Raw genomic sequence first — 18,144 nt, forward strand, 5'->3', positions numbered from 1 at the left:
TTTAACAATTTTAATTATTTTACTTTAATTTAATTTTTATATTAAAATAATTAAACTAATCGAAATGTCATTTTTTTCAATTAAGAATTTTTTTAGTCAAATAATATTATTTTTTAATAAAATAAATTTTAATTGAATATTTTATTTTTATTTGAATAATAAATCTTTTTAATCTAATAATATTTATGAATTAAAATCTATTCGCAAAAGTTAATTGAATAAAAATTATTTTTAATTAAATAATATTCTTTTATTTGAATAACACTTATTTTTATTTTAATAATATTTTTTTTACTAAAATAACAATTTTTTTAGTAAAATAATATTGTTATATTAAAATATGTCCATAAAAATTAATTAATTAATTTTAATTAAATAATATTCTTTTTACAACATTTATTCTTAATCAAGTGATACTTTATTTTTAATTTTTTCGGTTAATTCGATTGTTTTTTCATATTTATTTAGATTTTTTGATTTTTATATTTATTCAGTTAATTTGATTTAATTTTTTTTTACACAAATTCACTTATTTTGATTTAAATATTTTGATCGGACCAACACAAACTTCACCCTTAAAATATTTAGAGAAAAAATAGTTTCGGGTTTGGTTTAGTTTATAAAATTTTAAATTATTTAAAACCGGACCAAATCGTTAATAAGGGACTTTCTCACCTTAGAGAGAATCCGAAATCGAACGCAGTGGTGGCAGGGGGTAAAACCGGTGTCGCCGCTTTCTCCGTGTATAACCGGTAAGCTGAGCCGTGACCTGCGAAGCCATGGCCGGGAAGGAAGAGAAGCGAGAACCAGACGAGCTAGCGGAGTCACTGAACTATCTCTTCACCAATCTGTCCACCATGATCAAAGGCGAACTCCAGGTCCTCAATTTGTCTCTGCACATACTTTTGATCGCTTCGTGTTGTAGGGCTACTCTTTGGAAATTGATTGATACACTTGGCTTCAAGTCAAATTGATCTTCCCACGTAGATTTTCAATACCTTGAAGTTAGGGCGGGGATCCACGCGAATTGGCATTAATCGAAGTTAGGTTACCCTGTTGGATGGTTAAGCCTACATGGAATGAACAATCGAATGTTATCGTTACATAGCCGTTTGGTGATTAATTAAAATTGAAATATACTGCCTGCCAAGGTTTTGTAGGCTGCCTTTTGACGTCTGATGCAAGATCTCGATTCCTATTATTTAATACAATTATCAGTGTCACGAAACCTCTTTTGTGTCCAAATCTTGCTTTTAGGGTTTTCATCCTTGGATTCAGATTCAATATGATTCCCTGAAAACTGAAGAGAACAGAAAGAGGCTATGTTTGGAATATGGATGTAGTGACACGGTCTCCACCCCCAAGTTATGTACCCTAAACATTTTCAGTAAATTGGGTTTGGGTTGTGACAATCTCTTGTTTTAGGTGCTGGCATTCTCACCAACCAGAACCTCATATCTGACTTATAATCAGTTTAAAAACATTTCGTTCAGATGTGACCTTGGGTTGCATCCACGTTGATAATGCAAAGAAGATCACCAATAAATTTGTAACGCCTGATCCATGGTAGAGAATCCCCCTGACGTTCAAGTCAGTGAGGGTAAGGGAAAGGTGAACGGTAGCTCTCGGTGATTGTAGTAAGGCTACTCGGTTGAGCCATAGAGAATAGGGAGTTCTTGTCTTCAAGAAATCAGTCCCCAATCCGTACCTTCAGCAGTACCCCTTTTATGAGTGCGTGTATCCTCGGCCATTACCCTCTTGAGTTGCTAGGAGTCAAGCTGATTACATTGCACCTGTTGCCACTCACCGGGTGTGGTGGGATTGGAATTAATCCCCCATTTGGTTACAGGTTTAAACAAGGACGGGCCTTACCTGCTTGGCCATTACAAGTATTGGGGCCTGAGCTGGCCGTCCACATGGTTGGCTGACGTGGTGGCATTGTGGAGTCTGGATATGCACTTGCTGTGGTGGTTTGGCTATTTGCCGCATCATGTGTGTGGTCTTGGGATATAATGCCAAACCATCAGTGGCATTGTAACAAATGGTAAGTAAAAAAAATCAAGGAATTATAACAAGATACATACTAGTGGCTTGGCATAAGCATCCTCATTTTAATCTTCATAGAATGAATGCAATATAAGAAGAATAACAACTTTCATAGCCGAAACTTTAATATTACTAGCAATCAGAGAACAAAATCTCACAAGTTTATTGTTAAATTCCATTTGTTTTCATTTTGATAACAATTAAGGTTCTCATTACAATTGAGCTTTCATGTTGTTAAATTTTGTTTGTTTTTATTTTGAGTCATCTTAGATGATTGAATTGAGAATGAGTTAGAGTTTTTGATCGAGTGTTTTGAGTTTGTTCTTGTTCTTCTTTTTGGTTCTACATCACTTCATCTACTCCAGAGTCGTTGTTTCAGACTGCCGAGATAGGGTGTTCGCTGGTAGTTCATATTCATTATACAGGAAGTGTGCTGTAGTTAACAGCAATTTATCGGTCTTGTTTCAGGGGACAAACAATCTACTGGAACTTTTGGAGAAGATGAATGTCAGAGTGGCAGAAGAGTACAAAGGCTTCGGAGACGTTGCTTCTGGGTTAAGGGTCTTTGTGGAGCAGCTTAAATCCAAAAGTGGTAGCTTTGACGAGTATGTGAAGCACATTGATGCAATAGAGCAGCAAGTGACAGAATTTGAAGCTGTAATTTCGATGCTCGATGAATACGTTTCTTCACTGGAATCAAAAGTGCTACATCTTTACCAAGCTCCCCCTTCGTGAGCATCATTTCTTGCCACTGAGATCCATCTCAACATCTTGATTCATTTGTCTCTACTGTGTTGTATATTCTGCAATGTTCATATATGTGCATGCCATTCTAATTCTAGTATCCTTCCTGCTGTTTCTTCTTTTCTGATCCCTGGTTGCATCTGATGGGAGTTCAGAGAGACCACAATACCTCCCAGTTTTCATGTGTCTCTCTCTGTTAACATATTTTTTTTAGACTGGTAATATGACTACTGTTTTCAAAAATATCATTCTCATATTAAACTACGTCTTTACAATTTTATTGAGGTTTTGTTAGTTTAAGTATGATAGCTAATTGTGGCAGCGACAATAAGATTGTTCTTTTATGGTTAAATTGTTAGGGACAAACAACTTTGTAAAAATAAAAAGAAGAAACTAAGTGTGCAAATATAAGTCTTCCTTGACCATTTAACATAGTTGTGGGGTGGGGATAGGGGTGAGTATTTGGTTGGTTTTGTTATTGAATTGATTAAATTGAATTTGTATAAAAAAATTGAACTAAATTAATTGAATAGATTTTTAAATTAAGTAAATAAAAAATAAAAAAATTGATTTTGATATTTTAATTAATTTAATTATTATTATTATTTTTTTAATATAGAGATCGAATCAAATCGAATTATAAAAATTGTTGGTAACTAAACTGAAGGAATTAAATTAGAAATATTACTCACGGGGCGGGAGAGTGAGAGAGAGAGAGAGAGAGAGTCAATTTTAAAATTTATGGGTATTTTGATATTTTATATTTTTTTTAAATTACCCTTCACGGTATGTATGAATCGAATAAAAAACGAAAGAAAAGGAAAGGAGTGAAAATCACTACTCGTCTGAAATAATGGGCCGGGCAGAAGGAATTAACGGGTTATTCGGAAAGCTCACCCCGATCCACTAATTACTCACAGCTCTTCGGTGTGTCTTCGTCGTGTGGCCGCCTCCATCTCCGAACGAAATCGCCGGACCTCGACGACTCATCTCTCTCTCTCTCTCTCTCTCTCACACACACACACACGCACATCTACCATGACGACCGACATGGCTCCGCCGCTGCCCCGAAACCCAAGCACCACCGCCACCGAAGAGTCTCCGTCAACAGAGCCCGAAACCAAAACCCTAGACGACGAACTGCCCTCCGCCTCTGCACCACCGCCCCGAAACCCAAGCACCACCGCCACCGAAGAGTCTCCGTCAACAGAGCCCGAAACTAAAACCCTAGACGATGAACTGACCTCCACCTCTGCACCACCCAAAAATCCGATGGCTCCCCCACCGCCTAAAAGTTCCGAACCCTCTGAATCCGGAGGCAGTCACGAACATCCTCCTCAGGAGGAGCCAATTGCCGCCGACGCTAGGCCAGAGTCGCGCCCGAATGTGGCGGTGCCGTATACGATTCCGGACTGGAGTGGACCTCCCAGCCACCAGTACTTCTTGGAAGTCCTCAAAGAAGGCTCCATCATTGATCAGCTTCATATGTGAGTTCAAGTTTGAATTAGTAGTGAACTAGTGCCTGAATTTTCTGCGATTAATGTGTTTATGCAGTTTTGACATGAATTTAGTAAAATGCAATCTAGATTTGGGGTTTAAATTCTGGGAGCTGTTGTTGATTTTTGGGCTTTTGTTTTATTGAAATGGAATTTATTTGCTTGTTTTCTAGATACGAAAAGGGGGCATATATGTTTGGGCGTGTAGATCTCTGTGATTTCGTCCTGGAGCACCCAACTATTTCTCGCTTTCACGCGGGTACTCTCCTGCTTCCTTTCTTTCCTTTATGTTTTATCTTTTACTTTATAATATATATTTGGTGAATGGAACTAAACTGAAGTGGGAACAAAGAGTCACTTAGTGGGAAGGCCAATAAGTATTAACGAGTGAGTAATTTATCTAGGATTAATACCATTGAGGGTGAAGAGACTGATGTGATGTCAGTTATTGAAGGTATGTAGAGTAAGTGGGGGAATGTTTCATGTGATGAATGTATACAGATGTACTCTGGAGGAAAATTTTATAGGTCAACAAGAAAACCAGTTGCTATTAGCAAAATGAATGTAATGTAAGTAGATTTAAAAAAATGATAATGTGGATATATGATGCAACTACGGGTGACAGTCATGAGCAAAAAATGAGGGAAAATTTGCTGAATTTTTTGGACATATACGTACAACAAAGTCCAATAACTGGTCCAACTTTTCATGGCCTAAGGTTTGATTGATTTAGTATCTCTTTACCCTTGTTAGTGGCCTAAGAAGTTTCTGCATGCATCAGGCTGCAAGCAATATTTAAAAAATTGAAGCAAATCAATTTTGATCCAGGGATGTGAAAATAGTTGTCTGTGGTACAGGGTATTAGATTTAGTGTCTTTATGTGTTTGGAATTTTAGAATTTGCTTCTTGAAGATTTCACAAAAATCATCTATTACCTTCTCAGTTTGTTTTGTTCTTTTTCTTTAAGTTTCCTTGGCACTAGGGGGAAAGAGAAAGAAAAGAAGAAATTAAAATTGTATGCAATGTAGCTATCTAATCCATGGAATACTTATAGTTTTCTTAGGAATGGAATCCTTTGTTTTGTTGATGCACCTGATCCACTTTTTTTAGATTTGTATGCTTTTGTAAATTATGCTTCTTGGTTCATCCAATTGAATGTTTATTTAATAAAAAAAAATTGTTTATGAGGATCACATGTTGATTGCTCCAATTTGCAGATTACGTTGTTGGATTTGTCTTTCATTTGTTGGAGCACAAAATTCTAGCCTTTTTGACTTTAATTGTGTCTTAATGATGGGAATGATTCCTATTTAATTGGAACCATGTTTTCTCCATGTGCTAGTTCTTCAGTTCAAGAGAAATGGAAGTGCTTATCTTTATGATCTTGGCAGTACACATGGGACCTTTGTAAACAAGAATGAGGTATGTCCATTTTTGCTGAAGTTGGCATAATCTTAAATAAATATGCATTGTTTATTCTTACTTCTTCATTTGGACATTGGGTGGGGTAGTAAGGAAAACTTTATTTGGTTAACATGGATTTATGATTGTGGCTTGTTTTTGAATTTAGTGATTTAAATTGAATAAATCATCCATATTCCGTCCATTCAGTATTGTTTTGAATTGTGATTTGATGTGACTTGTCACACTTCTGGTAGACTTGGTAATCTTTATGTGGTTGTAGTAGAAAATATTTGAGTACTCTACATGCGGTTAATTGGTAGTTTGCAATTATCCACCTGTCTTTATTTAGACTGTACTGTACATCAGTGTATGGTTTGGAATATTTACCAAGTGCTTTTTTTTTTTTTTAATTAGCCTGTTAGATTCTTCCATGAATTTGACTTCTCCTTTGCATTCACAATGTTTGTGCGTTGTGGGAAAACACCTCATAAATTGCTTGCTTACTTAAAACTAACTGCGTTTGCTTAAGGTGAAAATAGAACTATTCATTATTGCTAAACTACAGTATATGATTGATTATTTTGATATGTGCAGGAATTAGTAGTTACCAAGAAGAAGGTAGTCATATGAGAAAGGCACCCATAAGGCACTATGACATTACTTGAGTCACTAGGCTCTAAAAAAGAGCTTGCCTGAGCAAAACAATAAATTTTCAAGAATTAATAAATGTATTTAACATAAAAAGATAATCAGATGATGTGTATAAGACTTCTAAAATACTCTCAAATATAAATTCTTTTAATAATGTTCAAACAAATAACTTCAGAATCTTGCAAAAAAAAAAAAAATTTCTAGGCTGGATCTTTTTTCCTACTTCCACTGAATAAAACAAATTCAAAACCAATTTGTTACAGTAGTAACAATACTAAAAAATAAAAAAATGTAATATATTATAAAGCGAATAAAGAATGAATAGAAACTAACCTAATTGCTTAATATGATAACCTTCAATAGCCTAATTATAAGCTTAACGAAAGCAACAAACTAGAATTCCAGTCCGCGAGAGAAGAAACACAGATTGGATGTCAGCCACATCTCTAAGCCACAACTAATGGACCAAAGGGAGAATGAGAGAGACGTATGGGCATTAGAGGGATTACCTACCATTGGCAAGCCTGTTGGCAAAGAGTGGCAACTTGGAAGGTTAACCATGCATTGTCATGTGCTATGATTTCATCGGCCAATGACTTCACTTGCCCGAACCTCTTGGCACATGAGAGGTTTAGTGGACTCTAGTGACCATTCTCCAACTTGTCATCATGTGATCTATGTCTAATGACCTTTCCAACTACAAAGAAGAGAGAAGAGGGAAGAAATTAAGAAGGCAACTCATGGTGGTCACGTTAATAATAGCAACAACTCCACGGTAATATCCTTTCTGTCCCGTTTTGCTTTTATTTGTGTTTGTTTTTGGTTTTAAGTGCCTTTTAGTATGCCTTTTTTGACTTTTAGGGCCAACTATTTTTTACCTTTTTTAACGCCTAGGCAAGTGCCTTCAATGCCTGTTGCCTGATTGAAGCTGCCTTGCTTAGAAGTAGACGAGGTGCTTCCATGGAGCCTTGAAGTGCTGGGGCGCCTAGCTGATCAAGGCCCTCACCTTTGATTACACTAACCAACGGGCTATTGTTTTACTAGAGAAGGGGGGATAAAGATAAGTTATCAAATGCTTCCTTGATGTGACCTTAAGAGATGAGATATAATCTCTTAACCTGACCTCATAGATGATTAATTTTATAAATTTATAAAATATACAAAATGCTGCCATGGACAGATTCATCATTTTAGGTTTATTGTTGTCTCAAATTTATGCAAATAAATACATTTAATACTTATTCACTGACTTGTTCCACAGTTGCCAAATATGCAAGAAAATGTCCACTGAGTACATTCTTTTTCGAAATATCATCTCCTAGTAGATTACCTTATAGATGGCTGTGTCTCATCTTATCCAACCTGTGAATCAATGTGCATAGTTGAACATGTCATGCTCTCAGTGTAGTTGGTAAGTTCATTAGGTTTTCATCCAATATGATTAAAATACAAAGTCAGGAGTTCTGGAATCACTACAGTACAAATGGTTGATTTGGTAATAACTTATTGGTCTAAGATGATTAAGAGAGAATTGGCCATTTTGGTCTTTTTCTGTACCTCTTTAGGGATGATTACCATTTATTGATGTTTTGTATCAAAATTATTTTAAGGAGTTCATTCAGACATGATCAATTATCAATTAGCACTAATGTAGGATTAATTACTTATGTACTTGCCTCTGTGTAATAAATTTTTTACTTGTCAGTGCTATCAGTGGACAACGAATATAGTGTAGAATTATTTATATTTGATATCATTTTCAAGATGATATTTATTTTTTCTTCATTTTGATCGTTGAAGCAGCATTAGTTGGCGAGATGATGGCTGTATTGTTGAAGTCATTATGTATTTATGGTTCCCTCATTTAGTTATGTTGCAAAGTTATTATATTTTTCTGAAGTTATTCCATTCTTTGTTGAATTATCTTTATTAATTTGATTATCTTTTTTCTTAATGGGTAGACATTTCTAATTTGTCAGGTGAAGAAAAGGGTTTATGTGGACTTGCATGTTGGTGATGTGATTCGATTTGGCCAGTAAGTAATACTCATATTTTCCTTTGGTGTTGGTCATATGTCATACTTTCTTTAATGATTCCATTCCATCGTTTCACTGCAAAGTGATACTTTTATCATATTTCATTATCTATCCTGATTAGGTTGAAGTCAAAGGGGACGCTATGAAGCAAGACTGTTGGCATTTTTTTTCATCCCACAATTGCTAGAATGCTTCATACATACCTTGGATGTAGTTCTTTACATTTGTACTGTTGCAATTTTGTAACCTAGAATTCACGTGACACTTACTATATATTATTGTGCAAGATTTGCAAGTTGCACATGTAGTCTTTAGGCTTAGTTACACTTGCTAATGGTTGATTTGAATAGTTCTTTCATTATTAAAGTATTTTTCTTGTTCTAAGCAAAAATGAGGACATTGTCAAGCTTTAATCCCACTAGGTGGGGCCAGCTATATAAATTCTAGCTCACCAATCATTTCTCTCTATGATCATATCTTTTGTAAGGCCCTTATAACTCATATTATACCTGAGAATCTCCCACTAAGTTTTCAAATGGTCTTCCTCTACCGCTTTTGCTAATGACTTTTCCTCACATGACTAAACCATTTTAATCCTATCACATTCATCTTATCTTCAATAGGAGCTATTTTGACCTTGCTACCAATATTCTCATTTCTAATTTTATTTTTTTTCTTGTATGTTTGCATATCCATTGTGACATTTTCATCTTTGTTACTATTTTGTGCATGTTGGTGTTTTAATGTTCAACATTTTGTGCCATATAATAAAGCTATCTGTCTTATAAAAATTTCCCTTTTAGCTTTTAGAGAATCCTACTATCACATAAAATATTGGATACACTTTTCCATTTTAACCGTCATGCCTTATATAATCTCCATCATTTTGGATTCTTCAGGGTTCCACATTAACAGTATTAATTCTTAAGGACAATTCACATTTCATATAAAATGAAGGTAGACATGTCTAGCATTTTATAGAATTGGGGTCAAGGGCTGGCAAGCTTGGTTTAAATGACGTAGAGTGATAGTTCAAGGGGTTTGTATGGTGCCCCTAATTTATATGCTTTTGATGTGTATAACTTCTGTTATTGCTAATTATTTCTTTTTTCTTTTTTCTGCAGTTCTTCTCGGTTATACATAATCCAAGGACCAGCTGAATTGATGCCACCTGTAAGATTAAACTGTTGTATTACCACTCATTTATCGTTTAATCTTTTCTACCATTTTATCTTGTTGCCAATACTTGTCCACATAGTTCTGAAAGGCGCAAGGCGCCAAAGGTCCTGGAGCCTGAGGCGCGAGACGCACCTTTTAGGAAAAAAAACTCAAAATCTTGTAAAATCATAAACAACTAATGATAGAAATAAACAAATAAATACAAGTAAAGAACTTACACAAAATTCTCCTAATGATAGAAATAAACTATAAAGACTTAAAAGAGATATCAGCAACCAGCTGCCAGCAAAAGAAATTAGGCAAGAATGCAAGAAATAAACAAATAAAATACAAGTAAAGAACTTACAAGATAGGAGAAGACTGTGGGCAGCCTTAGCAGCTTCAACTTGAAGAGCAGATGAGAAGAGAGGCGAGGAAGAGAGGAGAAGACCGTGGGCAGAGGAGAATAGAGGAAGAGAGCGCGGCTGGAGAGGAAATTAACAAGCTAGGAGGTGGGCGTGGCTGGATAGGAGAGGAAGAGAGGAGGCAGGCGCTGCTGGAGAGTGGAGAGGAAAGGAAGAAGAAGATCAAGGGGTCGCGGCTGGAGAGGAGAGGAAGAAGAAGATCGGGCCAGCTGGAGAGGAGAGGAAGAGAGGAGGCGGGCGCTGCTGGGGCTGGAGAGGAAGAGGAAGATCGGGCGAACAACGAGCTGGAGAGGAAGAGAGGAGGCAGGCGCGGCTGGGGCTAGAGAGGAAGAGGAAGATTGGGCGAGCAGCGAGCTAGAGAGGAGAGGCAAGCGCAGCTGGATGCTAGAGTCGGGAGGAGTGAGGAGCGATTAGGCTGCAAGATTTAGTTAGAAGACCTAGGTTTCATGAGGCGCGCCTCACGCCCCAGCGCCTAGGCGCGCAAGGCGAGGGCCTCGCCAAAACCGCGTCGCCTCGGCCCAGGCAAGGCGCCAAACTGGCGCCTTAAGGCACCTCGCGCCTAGGCACGCCTTTGATAACTATGCTTGTCCAGATGTCTAGTTTAAAATAGGAAGATTTCCATATAAGTGATGCATGAAACTCCCATTATATACATAACATCTTTATACATTGTAAAGCACCATTTTACTTTAAATATATAACAACAAAGTTAGTAAATATAATATTCAGCTTTGTATCCACTTATTTGGGCATGAAAAATAATTGAATGAACATTCTTGCACTCAAAGCCATAAAGTCCAGCTGACAGATTTTTATCCCCCAAAACCACTGGTTTCTTCTTATTCCATCTTGTTAAATAAATTACCAAGGTGGTCTTCCATGTTTGGTGTTTCTCTTCATGTATCTAGTGAATCATTTCATGGATTTTGTTCTTCAAAACACATCTGCACTTCTCCTAGTAATGAATTTTCAGTTAGTCACAGTCATCTTTAGTTTACTCATTATCATGTTTGGTCTATAAACCGTGTTCCATGAGATTCATGTCTTTGGTCCATAAACCATGTTTTAATTTGCTATAGTCCTTTTCAGGAGAAGTAACCTTTTTTTCTCTCCTGCATAAACACACTGAAATTAGTTATCAATGTATTGTTGATAATTATTTGTAGAACTTATATTTTTGTAGTGAGAAATATGACCATTGAAGGATGTGAACTGTGTATTCTGTTCCCATCCTGATGAATGCTGAAATTGTGCAAATGAGATTATCTTATTTGATCTCCTTTGATTGACATCTCTTTTGAGCTTCTTTTCCTTAGTAGATCCACAAAAATACAACAGTGCTTTTTGGTTACTGTTACTTCCTATCTGAAGACTCTGGACTGTGGTTTTCATTATACAATCTACCATAATATGCAGTGCGCTGATCTCTGTATTTTTGTAACTTTTCCATAGACCAGTGGTCACAAAGATTGTTCAGTTTAACTGAGGCCTGAGTTCATTATCTTGTCTTCTGTTTGTTAAATTTGCAAGTATAGCTGCAGCATTTTTGTATTTATGCTGGGAAAAGGCAGAAACAAGTGAATGCTTGATCTTTTCTGTTGAATTCTAGCCAGCACTAGCATCCCTATTATTTTTATCACCAGATTTATTGATGTTTTCAGTTGTATATGTGCATTCTTACTGTTATAACAGCTTATTATGTGGTTTACTTTGAAGGAAAGTGACTTGAAGGGTATCAGAAATGCTAGGATGCGAGATGAAATGCAAGATATGGAAGCATCACTTGTACGAGCAAGAGTGCAAGCCTCCCTTGCTGATGGTATCTCATGGGGCATGAAGGAAGATGCCATAGAAGAAACTGAGGTTCGCCCCATTTTACCATTTCAGTTTTAGGAAGTAAAATTTTATGAAACCTTCTTGGACTGCGAACATGTAATTTTTCACACTAATGGCTCTGCAAGAAAGAACTGGAGTATTGCAAAGATTGATTCTTAAACCCTTAACATGGGGGCAGTAAGTCCTATTTAAAAAAATAAGAAGCTTTAATTAGTTGTGCTGGGGGAATGACAGACATGCTTCCTTTTGTCATACCAGTAGACATGTCTACCTTTTGCAACTTCTGGTACTAAAAGGGCCACTACCTTTTCAAATTTGATCCTGAGATGTAATGATTGTATATGCATATGAAATGAAATGAGAAATTATATAATCCATGAATGATGAAAGACTCTCTGGGGACACTTCATCTGAGGCAAGGCTGTAGGATAGGCTGAATGATATCCCTATCCCATCCAAAAAGGAAAAAGAAAAGAAGAAAAGCATGTTGCAGTTGAACCCTTGAATTGTGGTAGAAACAACCTGGAAGGCTGGGCCACCAGCCACATTCATAAAAGAATTTTCTTTCATTTCCTGATTTATTAGAAACAATCATGTGATGACTGATGCCAATTCCAATCCTTCTCTTTTATATGGATTGATCAATTATGTTGGGAGCTTGAGTGACCTTCTTGTTGGAAGCATATACAAGTCCAAACTCCTTAGTCCTTGACAATGTAGTAAATGTTGAGTTGACTTGTTTAAGTGTAACTTTTTTTATTATTTATTCGTTGAAGTTTCTTTTCCTCAACTCATTTTCACTTGCTTGTCAGTTCTATCTTTACAATATTCATCAACTAGTTATTATCTAATTCTTCTAGTTATACAACTGGTTTTTTTTTCCTTTTAAAGAGGCAAACCAGTTGTAGTATTGTTTTTGTGAGTTCTGAATGTACCTGAAGTCATTTTCCAGACATTTATTAAGCATTCAAGGGAAAAAAGTGCTTTCTAATATTTGTAATCCTAATGCTTTCATGGGAATGAAAATAATTATAATACCCCTTATTTATCATACTAACTGAAGTTTCTTGGATTTGTAGGATGATATTGATGAAATAACATGGCAAACCTTCAAGGGGCAGCTTACAGAGAAGCAGGAAAAAACCCGTGAAAAAGTTGTAAAAAGACTTGAGAAGGTAAGTGTTTCATCTTGAACCTTTTCTACTACCGGATCCTGTAATGCAAACAATTTTATATTTTCTCTGCATTTTGGATCTTGTTATGTCCTTGCTCACATGTTTCTAAATTAACTTTCAAGGCTATCAATCTCATACATTCTGGCGCAAGCATAAAAATTAAGCTTTCCAAGCATGAAAGGAAGGGCTTACTTAAGAGGGAACCACTTTATACTAATAGTGCCAAATATTTTGCCTTTATCTAGTAACCTTCTCAACCTTCCATTATGGGGTGCATGCTGAGGATTTGCTGCATAAAATTTGATTAGAGGTGCTGCCATTGCATGTGCAAGAAATACGAGAAGTCAGTAATCCTTTATAGGTCTGGGGTTCAGTGGGTATTACAAGAAATGCAATGCACATGAATCAGATAGTCTTAGGAAAGTGAGTGTTCAGGTTTGTTCATGAATCAGATAGTCTTAGGAGTGTGGGTACTTGAAAATATGGGAGATAGGGGGACGGGGGTTGGATGCCTTGTCTTGTGCTATCATGAGGGTTTGGGTTGAGTTTAGCCAGTTAATTATTTTCAGGGTTGGGAGGGAAGATAGATTTTGACATCATAGGGGATGGAGTAATGGCATTTGGCAGAGCTTTTTTTCTGGTCTTTTTGGAGTGCGTTCTAATGAAGAGGGACTATGCTAGCTGATTGCTTTGCTGTAACTGCTTGTGGAGTAGTATGGTCCCCAAGATTTTGCTACTCTCTCTCTCTCTCTCTCTCTCTATATATATATATAAAAAATAAGATGAATAATGGTGTTTTAAGTACTTTGCTTTAGGTTACATGCATTTTCTTTATTTTCATTACTGCTAGTTCCAGTTTTCTTTTTTGCTTGAATACATGCTTAGGGATCCATTTGATGAATGTTAAAAAAAAACTTCTGGTTGGTAACACTTCATTAGAGATGCATTAATTTCATGGAATGATAACAGCTTAAGGGATGCCATTTCAAGAAACTTGGTTGGAAATACTAGCCTTTAAATTTCTTGAATCTTGCAACTTTTACTTGGTATTTCTATGGATATTCCTTTGCATCCCTTTCTATTGATAATTTGATATCCCCTTTTTTCTAAAAGTAAAATACATCAACAATAACAAATGAAGCTTGTTGAGGGGGCAATCATTGATAAACAACTTCCAGCATAATGGTCTATCCTTTGTTGCTACTTTCATTTGATTTTATACTATGAAGCCAATATGCCTCACTTGAAAGAAAGGGAAAAACTGAATTATTTTCAACACATTCATTGTCTAGGTTGAGGTGCTGATGATGTTGTAACAGAGTTTTTCAAAATATTACACCTATTATAGAATATATGCATGTGTGTGCGTGCGCATGTTGCGCACAGGTTCTGAATTTGATCTTTGACAATTCTCAATAATCCTCTCATGTCTCCCTTATGAATTTGTGGTTATGTGCTATTTCTGATCCAGTGCTGCTCTTTGTAGATTGCTCATATGAAGAAAGAAATAGATGCTATTCGTGCAAAGGATATCTCTCAAGGTGGGCTGACACAAGGGCAGCAGACTCAGATTGCTCGGAATGAACAGAGAATTTCTCAGGTAATATTGAATTAGTAATGATTTTCCTCTATTCTTCCTTGATACATGACAGGATAAGTTCTATTGTCCTTGATAAGGAATCTAGCATAGTTTTCATTATTCTTTTACATTATTTTCTCATCTTCATAAATTTTCTGTGGGGTAATTATTTGTCTGTAATTTATAGATTATGGAGGAGCTTGAAAACTTGGAAGAGACTCTAAATGAGAGCATCAGAGAAAGCATGGGGGCACGTGCTGCAAGGACATCACATGGTACGAAGAAAGGAGTGACAGAAGATGAAGATTATTTGAGGTACTTTTTTTGCTAAATATTTGAGGTACTTAATAGTTACAATTATAAATTACTTTTTGTGGAAGAAGAAAACATACCTTTATGATGCTAAGCACATTAGTTACATACCTTCATTGTCATAGGTTTTAAATTCTCCATGGTTCCACCTGCGTGTTCTTTATGGATTGGATTTTAGTAGCACTCAAGAATCCTTTCATAAGCTTAAATATATGTAACCACCTTATTTTCTGTATTCTATTCCTATGTCACTAAAATGATTCTTTCTTAGTGAAAGAAACCGACCCCCCCCCCCCCCCCCCCCCCAAAAAAAATATATATATATATATATGAAATAGTAGAATATTCCATTCTTATTGGAAATTTCATTTACATCATTCTAATGCATATCTCAATGCCCAGTGATGAGGATGAGTTCTACGACCGGACAAAGAAGGTGGCTTCCAACCAGAAGGGTGGTGAAACCCAATCAATTGAAACAGCTGATACCCTTCTTGATAAGAAAGATGCCATTATTAAAGAAATAGAAGAGAAAAAAAAGTTGCTTTTGGAGGAGAAGGATAGAATGGTATCAGAAAATGAAGGTGTAGCTGATAGTGGAGACACACTTGATGCTTATATGTCTGGCTTATCATCGCAACTAGGTGAGCCATCTTGCTTGTGATAAATTCTCTTTGATATGTTTGTTCATCTGATATTTGCATCCATCATTTCTGAACATCAAGAGGACATATAATATGATACAATACTGCAAAAAATTATTCCCAAATGGAAAGCTAGTGCCAACCTCACCTAGTTGAATTGAATTAAGTCTTTCTTAGAATCAGGAAAGCAAAATAGACTTGAAAAGGTAGTACCAGAAGTAAGGATAGCTGCTGAATATCCTAGTCTTCCATAAAATCATTAAAGATGTTTATTTTTTATTTGCTTTCCTGATTTCGTGCATGAAATTGCAGTGCTTGATAAAACTGAGCAGCTCCAAGAGGAATTGTCCACCCTTCAGTCACAATTGGATAGGATACTCTACTTGCTGAAGATTGCCGATCCAGCAGGAGAAGCTGCAAGGAAAAGGGAATTAAATCTACAGGATCCAAAACCTAATCTGCCCCGGGTCCCTAGTTCTGCGAGTGTGAAGCAAACCCTGGTAGAACCAATTAAAAAAAGTGGAACTGAAAATACAATGACTGGCTCCACCAAGAAAAAGGAAATTTCTGGTGTGATGATGGAATTGGGCAAGAAGCTGGAAGCAATTGAGGAGGAGGAAGTAGTTGATGCCACAGAGGGAAAAACTACCGTTTATACTGTGGTGAAGCCCCAATGGCTTGGGGCTGCACGAAACGTGGAGACAGAAGAGTCTCAGCAAGAAGCCCTATTGGACGTACAGGAGCCTGATCAGTTTGTTGACTATAAAGACAGGAAGAAAGTTCTGAGAAACCAAGAATCTGGACAAGGAGATCCAGAGTCGGAGATTGAAAATGCTGCCCCTGGTCTAATAGTAAGGAAGCCTAAGCCTAAGCAGGTTGAGAACAATGCCAGTGAGACCAAAGCTTCTGAACACCCGACACAAACATCTGTAGGAGCTGAATTTAGGGCAGCAGATGCCGTGGCTCTGCTGTTGAAACATAAAAGAGGATATCATGCATCTGAGGACGAGGCAAAAGCACATCACATTGGAGACGGAGACATTCGACATGGGAATGAAACCGGGAAGGATGATAACAAAAGGCAGAAAAGAGTGCTTGGCCCAGAGAGACCTCCATTTCTAGAGAGTACTGACACCGAGTACGACACCTGGGTGCCTCCTGAAGGTAAACTCCCTCTTAAGCTTTGGTTCAATAAGCATAACTTAATTGTTGCAAATTCAATTGTCTCTAGTACCTTTTTCTTAGTCTCTGATGCTTCTTACAGGGCAATCTGGTGATGGAAGGACTTCTTTAAACGATCGGTACGGTTACTGATGGTTGGATATATCCCACCTTTGGTAAATGTAATTTGTGGCTCTATTGAAAGATATTAATGAAGTGGGCATAAGATGAACTGCTGCCAGAGCCAATAATGTTGCCCATTGTCATTAACCTGAAGGCTGTGCTGTGCATAAAAATGAGTTTCTGCTGTTGCCCTTTGTTATATACAAAGGTATTAGGCTTTTAACTTTGGGAATTTAGTCTGGAGATCAAGTGTATATAGCTGTGTACCTTAATTGTTGTTTTTTTCTTTTTTCTTTTTTTTCTTTTTGTGGGATAATATCTTAAGGGTTGATAACACAGAACTAATTTACAGCAATTTGCTGACATTCAATAGATCGCCAAAGTGCCCTTGGTTGGATGATCCCAAGCATTTCCATTTATACTTTCCCTACACCAAATGGGAAGCACAAACTGCAACCTGCAATGAAAGGGAAGAATTTCAAAGTGCAACACCTAATCCAACCACTTATGGAGGGAAGAAAGCATAAAAAAAATGCTTCATTTTGTGGAGGAATTTCAAGAGATAAGTTCCAATAACCACTTTCCACTCCGTAGAAGAGGTAAAGACTAAATTTGCAGGTTTCTTCTTATAAAATGTTTTGGAAATTCATTGAACTCATAATTACTTTATCAATTATGTACAATATGTAGGCACTCTAAAATTTGTCTAGATTTGATTTAAAAAAAAAAAAATTGAACCCTACTAGCAAGAAGGCCACTTGCTATTGTGCCAATCTTGAAACTGTAATCACATTGTTGATGAATGGTAAAATTTCTATACCAATTTTATTTTCTATAAGATGGAGTATTGCGTGGTCTATGTCTCTTTTTTTTTTCTATAAATAAGATTATATTATTAGAAAAAATTGTAAAGCTACTACAATTTACGCTATGACATCTCTAGAGCAAACACAAAAAATCAAAATAAACCAAAAGAAAACACAATCTAATACGTAGGTTTGTTGAAGATTAGCATCATAAAGCTAGATTAGTAATAATTGAACTAGCTGTATTGGAGCTCTGCTTTGTTCTTCTTTCTGCTCTTTCTTCAATTGGGACTTGAATTTCACAAAAATATTATTTGATCCACAATAATTATGTAAGTATCATTTTTTTTTATTCTAAATATTATGTAATTGATGATATGTTTGAATATCCAAGTGAGAATAATTATTCTTCTTTCTTCTTTTGTTAAGTCTGGTGAGATTAATGATCCATTTTGGGGGGTCATCAAGCATTTGCTATCTTCAATGGCTTTATTCTTCTTTCCTATCTTTTTAATTTTCTTCACAATTTTAAAATCCAAACATAACCC

At 36.3% G+C, this 18,144-nt stretch overlaps 2 protein-coding genes across 3 annotated transcripts; both read left to right on the forward strand.

Moving 5' to 3' along the window:
• The first annotated feature begins 668 nt into the window (after positions 1 to 668).
• LOC127809783 (biogenesis of lysosome-related organelles complex 1 subunit 2) lies at positions 669 to 2,914 on the forward strand. Its single transcript, XM_052348866.1, has 2 exons — positions 669 to 878; positions 2,515 to 2,914. The coding sequence occupies exons 1-2, from the start codon at positions 780 to 782 to the stop codon at positions 2,779 to 2,781; spliced, it is 366 nt and encodes a 121-aa protein (XP_052204826.1). The 5' UTR covers positions 669 to 779; the 3' UTR covers positions 2,782 to 2,914.
• Positions 2,915 to 3,623: 709 nt separating this feature from the next.
• Positions 3,624 to 17,601, forward strand: LOC127809782 (uncharacterized). 2 transcript variants are annotated; one of them, XR_008025245.1, is made up of 13 exons: positions 3,624 to 4,277; positions 4,460 to 4,545; positions 5,629 to 5,708; positions 8,321 to 8,376; positions 9,502 to 9,550; positions 11,677 to 11,823; positions 12,876 to 12,971; positions 14,458 to 14,571; positions 14,738 to 14,865; positions 15,265 to 15,506; positions 15,819 to 16,670; positions 16,771 to 16,998; positions 17,164 to 17,601. XR_008025245.1 is itself a non-coding variant. In XM_052348865.1 (12 exons), the coding sequence occupies exons 1-12, from the start codon at positions 3,829 to 3,831 to the stop codon at positions 16,818 to 16,820; spliced, it is 2,349 nt and encodes a 782-aa protein (XP_052204825.1). In that variant the 5' UTR covers positions 3,624 to 3,828; the 3' UTR covers positions 16,821 to 17,112. The 2 variants fall into 2 exon arrangements, 1 of the variants encoding a protein (XP_052204825.1); XM_052348865.1 differs by lacking the exon at positions 17,164 to 17,601 and having other exon boundaries at positions 16,771 to 17,112.
• The last annotated feature ends 543 nt before the right edge of the window (positions 17,602 to 18,144 follow it).

The sequence above is a fragment of the Diospyros lotus genome, chromosome 9, assembly GCF_014633365.1.
Source record: "Diospyros lotus cultivar Yz01 chromosome 9, ASM1463336v1, whole genome shotgun sequence".
Classification (NCBI taxonomy): domain Eukaryota; kingdom Viridiplantae; phylum Streptophyta; class Magnoliopsida; order Ericales; family Ebenaceae; genus Diospyros; species Diospyros lotus.